Raw genomic sequence first — 13,058 nt, forward strand, 5'->3', positions numbered from 1 at the left:
ATTCTTCTCTGGTGGCTTCTCATCCTCTTCTAGAAAACACTCCAGAAGCTCCTGATACAGAGGAGCTGCCTGCAGAGCCTGTATCCCAGGGAGAGGTGTCGATTTTAGGGGAGACACTGGAGGACATGTCCCTGTCTTCCACCTCCTCTCTGGATAGAAATGACACCAGTCAGGAGTACATGGATGACTTTGACAACCTCGGTGAGGATTTCAATAAAGTTGAACATAGGGGTGTAGAATTAGGTAGGGACGGTAGGGAATCTTCCCCACCAATATCAAATGATGGCAGTTATGTCCCTACCAATATTTCTGATTGAAATACCACACTCTGTGCTCCAGGAAACGGAGGCGTTGGCATTCTGCTGCTGTCCTCCAAAAATGATGAAGACGACTCTGGGCTTGATCAGTCATGCGCCAGGTTTGATGATGACAAGGTGGTCGTTAACGGGGGCACCAAGGCAGCTGGACTGTGTTTTCTGGATGACGGTATAGACTGGAGCATGAGACTTGGTGGTAAGTTTAATAAGAATTAGTGATCAGGTGAGAGGAGAAAAAGTCTCAAGACGTCTACTTTACTGCTACTTTTCTGTTTTGTGTCCAGGTGAACAAGGAGAGCATCGGCTGACTCGAATCTCCCGCCGGAGAAGGTCCAGTCAGCCGGACTACCACGATCAGGTACCACCAGTAAAGGACCAGTAAACCCATAAAAACTGACATTAGATTTCCATCTGATTTTGTCCAGCAATCAGAAGAATAACATGTTGACACACTAAAGCTTTTTCCTGTTAAAGTGATTATAAGATATGAGATAGCACTGGCTGGTGCTTTGACTTATCCTCTGGCTATAATGGCCATATTTCCTGTGGTTTCCTAATTTTGAGGCAACACTTCCTGTTATATTTGTTGATTATTGTATTTTTTTTAATTACAGAAATTAATAAAAAAACAGTCGGCAGCCACATTTTCATCAAACAGCAGATGACGAGCAGAAACAGAGTCCAGAGGTCTAGTTCAGGGACTCCAGTTAGCAGACAGCTAACAGCTACAGCCACCTGTGTCACCATCCACCTGTCAGTCAGAGAGGCCACACCCCTAATAATGCAAGCTTTAAGCCTTTAAGCCAGACTCACTGGTGGAGCCTCTGCTGGACGGCAGAGGAACTGCAGCTTTTGGTGTTATTTTTCAGCTTTGAGGATTCTGCTCGGCCTGAACCTCCTTATTCTCATCTCATAGACCTGCATTAGAGTTTTCCTTTTTTGCTTTCTGTCTTTGTGGTGGCTTCCACTTATTCAAACCTTAAATCCCTTTTCCACAAAAATGCTACAGTAAAAAAAACCAGACAAACAAACAAAAACAAACAGATGTGGCACTGGTGTAGTGATGATACTTGACTCATAGTTTGGTGTAGCAGGTGCAGCTGGCCCCACCCGTGGACAGATAAAACAGGGCGTAGAAGCGGTTTCTGACCTGCATTCAGATGCTGCTCAGTAAATGATCCAGCAGCTGGCTGGGATGAAACTGCTGTGGTTTCTGCTCCGAGTCCATTAAAGCCGGGCGCGGCAGGAAGCGCTTTGAAAAACTGAAACAATGGAGAGGTAGATGCTGATTAATACTTTGTGTTTTTAAAGAGGAGGACAGCTGTACTTTCTACTTTTATCTGCATTCAGAAATATTAAATGAACGTGAAAGAGCACGTGGTCACAAAATCTTTTCCCCCTGCAGGGCGGGTCATCCCTGGACCTGTCCCCCTCTGACAGCTGTGGGTCTGGGGGTACCTACATGTGGGACGAGGAGGGTCTGGAGCCTCTGGGGGTTGCCGCCACAACCGCTTCCATCCACACCGACAGCAACACCACCCACCACATCGGCAGCTTTGACTCCGACCTCAACAGCATTGTAAGGACGAATCTGCGCCTCACGTTGATCTCTTTCAGAATTTGATGTTAAACTGTTTGAAATCAGCTTTCCGGGAATCTGGGTTGCAGTTGGGGTGATTTCATGGCAGTGCAGCAGAGAGACAACAAAAACAGAGAAGACAAAGAGAGTTTTTAACATTCAAGCAGCATCAGCTCTGTGCTGCCTCTCTGCCCCACTTGAGGCCACTCTGTGGGTTCTGAAAACGCTCGAGGTTTGGCTCCAGAGAGAGGACAGAATAGAGGCTGATGGGCAGAAACGCTTCGTCGCTGGTGGAGTTCAGTGTCAGTAGCTGCTTGGTGCAATCTGCGCATTTTATTTATTTATTTAAGAAGTATGAACTCGAGGTTTCTCAGTAGCGCTCAAAACTTCCACAGCTGCTGCATCAAATAGACTCTGATGCTCCAACAAAAGGTTCATTCAGACTGATTTTTACATTTTGTTGTCACTGATTTCAAATCTACAAATCTCAGTAAGGCTTCGTGTTTAACCCATGATTTTATTCATCAAAATCCATCCTGCTGCTCAGATATTTTTAATCACATAAAGTGTTCATGATGAGCAGAGTGAAGTCTCTGGCTCCCTCTTGTGTCCACTCTGTTAATTACAGTCCCTGCATGTAGTACAGGACAGCAGGGGACAGCAGCTGCACTTCTTAGTCTCCTTTTGTTCTGCTGTTTCTTCTTTATCTTTTCTTATCTTTTGTATTCCTTTATTCTTGTTTTTTCTTCTTTCTTGTATCCACTCTCTTATTTTCTTCTTTTTCTCTTCTTATTCCTGTTTTTTCTTCTCTATATACAATTTCAGGTCACTTTGAAACAAAAAGCAAAAACAGAAATGCTTCCCTGTTTATATTTCAGCTCTTTTACTTTTTGCTGATGAGTTTCTTTGGGTCTTGACTGCATCTCAATAATCTGTTTTATTCTTTGAGTCAATCTGCAGAACTGGAACATAATGCTAGCTCCCAACACTCCCATTTTTCCCAGGTTTCTCCCATACTTAAGACCATGTCCACTGGAGCCTGACTGATTTATCGGTGGGCCGATACTATCAGCCAGTATTAGCCGCTTGCTGACCTGTCAGTATCGACATTTACCGTTATGAGTGTTGATGTTACAGTTTGTCCACCAGAGGGCACTCTGCAACTTCCCTGTTGGCAAAATTGTTTGGAACTCTGCAAACAACCAGCTGATTTTTTTAAATAGCCTAATATCAGCATCACTCAGGTCCTAATCTCCACTCCAGTGGGCCTCTGTGGGTCATTCCTGTAAAATGTCTGACTGCACTGCTTGTTCCAGCTTAACAAAGCCCAATTATTTACCCATCAAATCAATAGTTTGAGCTCGTTAGTACTGCAGTATTTTGAAAGAAGTCAGCTGATGATGTTCCAGGTGATAATTAACATTTTCAGTTCGGCGCTACAGCTGCCAATAACAGCTAATGTTACTGTTTTCTTATCAGCTCTGAAGTGAATATTTGGGTTTCATTACACAAGTGATGCAAGCGAAAGGCCCAGGTCTAATATACAAATTCAAATGGACTCAGGTGTGTTAAAATGCTCTTGAACCGTGGCTTCATCTGCAGCCTGACGGAGGCAGGATAACCAGGTTTAAGAGCAGGATTGTGCTGTCACTGCAGGTAGTATTACTTTGTCCTGTTGAGTACACTTAATACACACCCTGGATGATGCTGAGAGGCTGTTAATGAGCTCTCTGTCTCAATGTGCCCTCTGTGTTAATGAGCTGTGGGCCTTAAAGCGTGATTGATCGGAATGAGCTGAGGGTCTTAATGATGTGAGGACGTTAACGAGCTCTGGACTGATGGCTGAAGTCTCTCTTCTTTAAGCCCCTGATTGTCTTTTGTTTGCAGGTTTGTTCTAGAAGTGCAACAGAAATTGGCATTAGTAATATTTGACCTGACCACCAGGGGTCAGTGTTGTCTCGAGGGAAAGCTTTGCTCTGTGTTTGTGCCGAGTATGAAAGCAGAAAATATTGGTGTCTGTTTTTGAATAGAAGTCAATTTAAACAAACAAAAAAATAAACCGAAGCAATGACTGAGAAGATGGGAGCTGGAGGAGGGTTTAAGAAATGGTGTGAGCTTTGTCAATAAAACTTTCACAAATATTTGACCACCTTTTGTGCCATGATAAAAGTGGGGAGGGCTTTCCTCTGTGTACCTGCAGGTTAGGTGTTCAAGTTCCTCTATGATAGCAGATGTCAGTTATTTCATCTTTGATTTGTGCCATCACATGAATTATTGATGTCTAAAATCAGTACTGTTTGACATTTTATAGACACTATCGTGCATCAGGTTCAACCAGCACCTTCACTCATAATTTTGCTTGTTGGGAAGTTAGATAAAATATTTTTTATGTCATATTAAATAATTTTAGCTTTATTTGTCACCCACAACACTGTGAATATACTCTCTGAAACCATATCAGGGCTTGTTTCTTGCTTTTATCTGGGGTTTGTGTAAAAGATAAAATGTGTGCAGGACAATAAAGAAGAAGAAAAAGAAAGCGGTGGATTAATAAGAGAAAAGAAGGCAAGACAGGCAAGAGGAAGGTGGGAGGGAGAAAAAAGGTAAAGTGGCAGGAGGGAAGCTCAGGGTAGCAGGAGAGGAAGAGCCAATAGGAGGATGAGGAGAGCAGAAGAGAAAAAAGATGAAGGGAGAGAGGCTGACAAAGGAGGGAAGAGATAAGGGAGCAGGAGGAGATTAGGAGGCAGAGTGTTGATGTGGATGACTGCTCAGGGACCAGGTGAGCTGCTGCAGGTGTGTGTGTGTGTGTGTGTGTGTGGTTAAAAGCAGCAGTTAGTCAGGATGAATCTTCAGTTTCCTCTCAGGTCACTGAGGTGTGACTAAGCTTTTCGAGGCAGGAAAAAACCAACAAAAACAAACTGCATGTGGACTCAAAGTCTTCGCCCTCCTTTCTTTCTTCTCTGATGCAGAGGTTGAATTTTGCTGTTTGAGCTGTGAAGAACTTTAAATGTCTTAAGATTTTCTAAACCTGTTGGATGAGGGTACTCCTCCAACAAAGTTTGAAGCTATTTGACTAAAACCAATTTTCACATCATTTTTGGGTCTTTTATTTATTAGGAAAACAAGTCGAGTAGCTTTTGGTTTGAATTTGGTGCACATCGTTTTCACGGCCTCTATAGCGGCCCGCTCTGTGCCATATCACTTATCTTTATGCCAGTAAAGGGCTCACTATTGATGCTTAGAATTTCATAATCAGACAGCCTTCCAACTCTTAGACAGACAGAAAAACTCACAGTGCCATTGATCAGCAAGCATAAAAGACCTTCTGATAACAGGGGAAGGTCTCCGCCTTTTGTAGGGCCCTTCATACTGTAGCTGCTGTTACACAAGGAAATAAATTGCTGTTAATTTTTTTGTTCTTTTGTCTCTTTGCGGTCTTTCGAGGTCGGCGGGAGCTGTACAGCGTGTCTCTTTGTCCGTCTCACCTGCAAAAACTAGAAATCAAATAGAGAATTATTCAAATACATTCTGTTTTCCTTCCTCCTCTAAGACACACATACTAGAAATACTAGAAAAGCTTATGAAACACTGTCCTAGACAATACAAATGATCATCTGCTGCTAGTGTTGTTTTCTAATGATGGTCTTACATGTTTTTAGAATGGCCTTTAAAAACATGTCGAGCGTTTGTTATACTGTAAACGTGAAATTAGCTGTGGAACCAACGATGGCATTTAAACCAGAAAGAAAAGGATTTTCCAATCAACTTCAAGGCTTTGGTCAAGTGTTGTGCTATTGTGTACCTACCAAATGTCCAGTGATAATTTTTTGTTACGCAACACAATATAAAACGAATGTATAACTGATAACTATATAGTTTATAATATAAACTAATCCGTAACATTTAGCTCAAGGCTAATTTAGACAGTCACAGTTAGGCTCTATTTAGCTGATGGGTTACTGGAGATAATAAATCCGTTTACTGATCAAAGGCCACCTGTTTCACTCATATGTTTTCTTTCAGGACATCCTGAACAACCTGGACTCCTGTGATCTGGCTGATGATGATCTCATGCTGGATGTAGACTTCCCAGAAGACGGCTCCCTGCACAGTGGTACGTTTGAATGCACGCAGATATCACTGATACCTATGAAGTAAAATGATGGATCCCACTAAGGAAGTAAAGGAACTGAGATTTGTGATAAAATCTGCTTTCAGCTGGTACAGCCATTCTGTGGAAGTTGGGAACACAACAGTAACATATACTGTCACAACAGTGACTGCAGGAGTCCTAAAACACAGGAATGAGTTAGCGCTTTGCTCCTCCTTTTGGCTAGTTTGAAAGTAGATGGCTTTTTGATTGAACGCCTGAAATAAGGTGTGTGTGGTTAACACAACCTTTAGATGCTTTCACATTTTGTTCTGCAACATGAAATCCATGCATTGAATTGACTGAAGATCTTTCCAGACAGTGAGTTTGATAACAAGAGCGTGGTGGTGTTGGCATTAAAAGCCATTCGCAATTTTTTTTTGTCAAGGGAACCGGGGCGATGCTAGCTTCCAGGTTGCACTTAAAAAAGAAAAATCATCCTGTATAACTGTTAGAAACCTGAAATTGTTGAGTGCTGAGTTAAATGAGCAGGTTTAGTTTGTTTTAGAGCGGGTTTGAGCTAGAAAAGTGTTTGGGTTATAGTTTTGGCAGAAATGAAAAATGGTCAGGTCAGGAAAATTTCTTGTCAGGAAGAGCAGCATGTGTGTTTAAACTGTTACAGCCCATTCAGATCATTTTGAAGGAGTTACACACGCACTGAAATGCATGAAGGTGAGGGTCAGTAAAATCTCCGTGTGTTCCCAAACCTTTAAAATTGTAACATTTGCGATTCCTGCACAGATGACAGCGTTTTACATTGTGGTAATTTGGTAATATTTCTTTGTTCTGTGTTAAAACTCAAGCTTTTAAATTGATTTTAAGCCCTGCTTCCTTCTTCCAATGGTCTGAACCCTGCAGATGGAGATGGGCTGTCCCACATGGCTCAGTGGAGGAAGAGGCAGCTCTGCTGGGGCACGCAGGACGTCCACAATGACAATGAAAGGTGAGGGGAGCTCATTTTTCTATGAACTGAACTGAACGAAAATGCATATGGGTCATTGATGTGACATGCTTTTTTTTTGTGTCTCTGTGCATCGTTGGTATCGATATTTGAAAATTATTTTAACAACTGCCAGAATATTTTAATTTGAATTTATTATCAATTAAGCACCGTTTTTAATCATCCTCTAGGTCTGCTCATTTAAACGGACAGTCTCACCACCTCACATTTTTGGCCTTTAGACACCAAAATGTAAAATTAAATCAATGCGCTGAAAATGTATTCAAACAAAAAGTTTTATAGGCTAAACTCCTGCAAGACATGAATAAATTATTTGAAACATAAATGATGCACTGGGACACAAATTTATATGGGTCATGTCAGTGACCCTTACAAACACTCGGACTATCATTCACGGGTCTTATGCTGGGTCTTATGTATCATCCTAATTATACTGTTGATGGTGGAGAGCGAAGCTTGCTGAGGGCTCGGGGTCACGGTGGGTCATTTCGAAGTTGAGACTGATGCGGACACTGAGGAAAAGGTCACGGACAGAACACATCGATTAATGCTTACAGCTGTTTGTGTCTAATAAGATGGCTCATTAGAAAAGTAAAAAGCCCTTTAGGGGGAAGTCACAGGGTCAGTTGGGGCTCCGACTGTGGCTGTATGAATGTAGCACATTTCTGAAGATTTTGTTAAGCACATGTTTGGACAGAAAAACAGACCTCTGCTCCTGGGAAAAATCAAATAGACTGTAAAAAATAAGCTGTAGGTTATGAGCTGCATATGAGCCGCTGTGTACTGTTCACACATTCACTTTATCCGCTGTGTTTGGTACAGGAGAATTGTGGTTTGTGCTCTCGCTGTAATTGCTAAATGTGCGTCGTGTTCATGAGCTTTTCCTTTCCGTCCCAGCCTCAGCGATTTCCAGAGCTACAAGCTCACCGAGGATCCTGGGAATAAGAGGATGGACTCCAGCAAGGACGGTGACCTCATTCTTGACCTCTGTCCTCCGATGAGGTGATTCAGCATGTCTTCAGTTTCTGTCTACCTCAAAGTACCCTAAACTGTCCTGTGCGATCAGTAATATATTTTTTTGTTAGCCATCTGGTTAAATCTCACTCTAATGTTGAACTTAGCAGAAGTTCAATTTGCTTGTTAGTCATACATCTTAAGCAGGGCTTAAGTTAGCCCAGAAGCTTGGGCCTCCCTGGTCTCCCAACCACCAAAAACACCAAATTAAGCTGAAAACTAAAAGTAGATGTTTTAAAAAAAAAAAAAAGCAGCTAGCTTACCCCCAACTTGCTAAAAACTGCTGCCTGTGCCTTGTTTTGTTTAAGGCATATTATTTGTTTCAACTATGATCGTACTCGTTTCTGCTTCTTCTGTTAGTTGTTCCTTATGGATTTTCTTCTTGAAATTAAATCGGTTATATAAATAACGTTCATATGGCTTGTTTTTTTTTTTTTTTTTTTTTTTTTTTTTTAATGAATATGTGTGTTTTGAATTGCTTTCAGTAAGCTCACCATATCATTTAATATTAGTGCATAAACTGTTATGTGTGGTCTTTTATATATGCTATCTGACTGTCCCTGTCGTGTTGTTTTCACCTCCCTCCTCTCCTCAGGTCCACCTGTCTGTCTCCCAGTACTCCCAGCCTGGGTCTGGATGTAGAGGAACTGGCTGAAGACTGTTCAGCTGTCAGGTCACAGCTGGAGTACCTGCAGAAGTTACTGCTGCAGGTGAGAGGGCTGTGGGACTGATGTACTGATCTAACTTTCATATTTAGTATCAGCGTGTTTACTGTTTGTTGTACGTGGTGTGTTTTTGTTTCAGGAGGAGGACGTGGATGACGACACTCTGACCACAGACACTCTGAGTCCAGAGGATTCATCCCATAACTCCGACTCACAGGTCAGCACCCTTCAGCCGTCTCTTCTCTTCCTTTATCATTGTTGTTTACCTGCATTTCCCAGAACTCCTCCCTTTAATCATCACCTGTCTATATATTTGTGTGCAGGTACAGGCGCTCCTGCAGGAGGTGCAGCAGCTCAGAGAGGAGCTGCGGAGCAGAGACCGAACCATCGCACAGCTCACCCAGCAGCTGGTCGGTGTCCCGTCCTCTGTTCCTACCTGTACAACCGTAAACTCATTAGTCACACTAGTGACTAAGGATTTGTCCTCGAAAACAGCAGAACAGTGAACATTTGGTGATAAATTTGTATTGATTAGAATGAATGTACATTTATGCTGTGATTAGGATAATCTAGGATATTTAGGTTTTCATTACAGTGCAGTGTTAACAGAGTAAAACAAAAATACTGATTTCAATAAATTGTGTGTGTGTGTGTGTGTGTGTGTGTGTGTGTGTGTGTGTGTGTAGACTGTTCCCACAGTAACCACCAGGTGTCACTGCCAAGCGACGATGGGAAAGATTGATCAGCACACACAGACGAGTGTGACGGAGAGAGAAAGCGTGGGCTGGACGCAGTGGCGAGAGCGCACGGTGTGAACACGCACACACACACACACACACACACACACACACACACACATACACACACACACACACACACATTCAGCATCATCTGTAATGATTTTGATTATTAATCTGTTACACTTCACAAAACAGAACTGGAGCCTGTACATTATTTATCAGAAGATAATGACCAAATACATTTTGAGACAGAGGCAGAAACATTAAATATAAGTTGAGAGTCCAGCTTCAGCTGCTCTGCACTGAAAGGAGCAGCATCTTGGAAGAGACCCTGGAAAAGCTGGAGGAAGTGTTGGGGCAGAGGGAGGTCTGAGCATCTGTGTTTCTCTGTTTCAGCAGCAAAAGGATGAATAGATTAAAAAAAAGAATACCTTTTTGGGGGGGGGGGGGGGGGGGGGGGGGGGGGGGGTGCAGGTGAAGGTTTTGCTGTTTCTGATCAGCCTCCTTCAGAGATTCTTAATGAACAGCATCATTAAAACACAGCTTCCTTCTTCTGCTGCTTCTGCCTTTAAAACCGTTAGCTTTGGAGGTCTCTCCCTTTTTTTATTTTTCTCTTCTCTCTCATTTGTTCATCTCTTTTCTTTTCTCTTTCTTCCTGTGAAGCAACCTGAAGGGTTTTCTGTGTGATGTGCAGACATGTGACAAATCAAGTCTGTTTTCCTTCCAGTCCTTTATGTCCATCTCTCTGTCCTCCCGTCTTTCTCCTGACGTTGTAAATCACCTTCCTTTCCTTCTCTCTCTGGTTCCCTCTCCATCTCTCCTCAGGCTTTTCCTCCTGTTCCTTTCCTCTCTCCACCCTGGCAGTATCAGCGCTCCAGGCCTTACAGGGGGAGGCCCAAGCCCAGCATCCCCTCCCACCTCGCTAGAAAAAGTGAGTCATGTAGCTTTTAACCAGCCCCCATCGTCAAGCTTTCATCCATGGCTTTTCTTCTTTCTCCTCCTCATCATTGTCTTCATCTAGGACTGGGACATTGACATTGAATTTTTCTGTAGGTGCTTCAAATATTGGCAAACAAATCAGAAGAAAAGTATATTTACATTTTCAATCATATAAAACATCATGAAATAATGAGTCTGCAGAATAATCTCAATCATGGCTTTTCTCATATTTGAACAAGCAAACTCTGGATGCTCTCTGAGAGGAGAGTTTCTGGTCTGGAAAAAAATTAGAGACCACTGCAAATATTTCTGAAATCAGCATCTCTGCATGTGGGTTAGTAGTTTGATTCCAGTGTCTGCTGAATTCCAACACAAGCACACCTGATTCTACTTAATGAGGCACTGATTAGGTGATCACTATTAAAACCACTGCTGTGGCCATCTTTATGCTCTTGCAATAGGAGCAGCTGGATGGCATAAACAGTGTTAGTAGTACCTTAAAAATAACTGGAATCAAATAGTGACCATTGACCAAGCCAAAAAAAAAGTTTTGAGTAAGGAAAAGAGAGGTTCAGTTCTGAGGGATACAGTGAGCGTCAGATTGCTTCCATCCTTAAAATTTCTAAGATGGTGGTTCGTAAGAACAAAGCAGCAGATATCGGGGACAACAAAGCTACACACTGACTGAGCTCGAAAACGACTCTTCACTGATCTGGATGACCGGCAAGTCCAAATGTCACTCAGCAACTGTAGGATGACATCGAGCTACAAAAACAAGGCAAATGGAAGCTGGGCCGAAGCGCTCGGCGAGAACAGTTTGAAACAGGCTCTAGAGGCACGGCTCAAGCTAGAAAAGAGCCCCTCATCAATAAGAAGCAAAGAAGAACCAGGGTTGCCAAAGATCATAGAGGACTGGACCATAGAGGACTGGAGTATGGTCAACTTCTCTGAGTCCAATTTTCAGCTTTGCCCAAGACCTGGTCGTCTGATGGTGAGAAGGTTGGACAGAGACCTGGAGAGTCCTACAAGCTGCAGTGTCTTGCACCCTCTGTGAAATTTGGTGGAGTATCGATGATGTTCTGGGGGTGCTTCAGCAAGGCTGAAATCGGGCAGATTCATCCTTGAAGGATGCACAAATCAAGCCATGTACAAACCTGCTTTCTTCTGCTCTGACAATGTTCCCCAAACTCTGAGGGTTGGTTTGGTCAATCAAGGTGTGGATGAAGGACCCAGCTCAAGATCCTGTCATGGCCAGCCCAATCGCCTGACCTGAAAACCTCAGCAGGAAGATGGACGCCACAAACTATGAAAGGTAGCTGAGCTGCTTGAGTTTTTGCACCAAGGGCGGCATAAAGTCACCCCACAGCAATGTGAAAGACTGGTGGAGAGCATGCCATGAAAGCTGTGCTTGAAAATTAGGGTTATTGATTTTTGAACCCTTCCTAAAACATTACTATTGTCTTCTGACCGTTTGTAATTTTTTGCAAATGAATCAATATTTTTATCTGGAATTTTGGAGAAATGTCGTCCGTTGTTTATAGAATGAAACAAAAAGGTTCATTTTACTCAAACACAACATATAAAATCAGAGAAAGTGATCATTTTGCAGTGGTCTCTTGTTTTCCATAGCTGTGTTTGAGCTGTCTTATAACCTTGTTCTGTAAGACACTATTTCAAAAGTTTGCTTGTCCAAATACATGTTTGAAAAGAAAAAAAAAAAAAGGCAATGATTTTTTAGATTTTTTTTTTTTAATTTAATGTGTAAAAACTTATAATGAAGGCGGAAAAATATCCTGGCGTGAAATTTCAGACTTCAAACTGAAAACAGAGAAAAGCTAAAGGTTTAATCCCGGCAGGTTTAACGCTCCTGTTGTTCCGCTGCTCGCTTCTGTTCAGTTCATTCTTCGTGTTTAACCGCAGAACTGCTAAAATTATTTCAAATGATGTTTTTGTGAGGCATTCAGGGGTCAGTCTTTTTTCTCTCAGCGTCCTGCACAACAGGATGAAAGGAGGATGCAGATCTGCACTCAGTCACCTTGAAAGCTTTTTTTTTTTTTTTCTTCTTTAAAAGTCCAGCATTCAGAGTTAACCAAAGAGGTGAGGGGTCAGAGGTCAAAGCAGGAAGTCTTAATTGAGGCACGGTGACTCAGCCGCACAAAATGACTTGAATATGATTCTCAGAATTAGACTGAGCCGAGACACGATGGCACTGAATCAGGACGCTCAAATTAAGTTTCTGGTTAACGTCAGAGGTTTATTTTAACTTATTCATGGGGATGAACATTAGTCGAGCCACTTCAGGGGAGAGCAAACTGAGTTCAGGCATGAATTTAATCATTTTCTTTGGAGTTTCCAACCTGAAGTCTACATCCGCCCCTCCTTCTCAGCCTTTTTCTGATTTCTTTCTCACTCTTTGCTGATTAGTTTGTTCTCCATCTGTCACCTTCAGCCTGAGCACTCAGTGTGTCTCTGTTCTTCTGAGAAATCTGCCAGTGACTTTTATTTTTCCTCTCTAACTCACCTCCTCCTGTTCTCTGCTTCTCTCCTCTGCGCCCTCGTCCAGGAGTGGAAAAACTAGTGCTTTACTTCAGTGACACAGCGTGGTACGGTAGCAACTTTTTTAATCTTCCTCTTACACCTCCTCACTTCCATTTTTCTTCTTCTTCTTCTTCTTACACCATCACATAAAGCAA

At 42.4% G+C, this 13,058-nt stretch overlaps 1 protein-coding gene across 1 annotated transcript in view; it reads left to right on the forward strand.

The window, feature by feature from the left end:
• Window positions 1-13,058, forward strand: part of LOC115798516 (serine-rich coiled-coil domain-containing protein 2-like) — a 49,053-nt gene that overhangs the window by 21,760 nt on the left and 14,235 nt on the right. The window contains exons 3-13 of the mRNA XM_030755384.1: window positions 34-201; window positions 340-513; window positions 602-675; window positions 1,723-1,896; window positions 5,920-6,010; window positions 6,905-6,989; window positions 7,905-8,009; window positions 8,617-8,731; window positions 8,826-8,903; window positions 9,010-9,096; window positions 9,373-9,495. Of these exons, the coding sequence (XP_030611244.1) occupies window positions 34-201; window positions 340-513; window positions 602-675; window positions 1,723-1,896; window positions 5,920-6,010; window positions 6,905-6,989; window positions 7,905-8,009; window positions 8,617-8,731; window positions 8,826-8,903; window positions 9,010-9,096; window positions 9,373-9,495 (1,274 nt within the window). The remainder of the gene's footprint in view (window positions 1-33; window positions 202-339; window positions 514-601; window positions 676-1,722; window positions 1,897-5,919; window positions 6,011-6,904; window positions 6,990-7,904; window positions 8,010-8,616; window positions 8,732-8,825; window positions 8,904-9,009; window positions 9,097-9,372; window positions 9,496-13,058) is intronic.

Source organism: Archocentrus centrarchus, chromosome 19 (genome assembly GCF_007364275.1).
Source record: "Archocentrus centrarchus isolate MPI-CPG fArcCen1 chromosome 19, fArcCen1, whole genome shotgun sequence".
Lineage (NCBI taxonomy): Eukaryota > Metazoa > Chordata > Actinopteri > Cichliformes > Cichlidae > Archocentrus > Archocentrus centrarchus.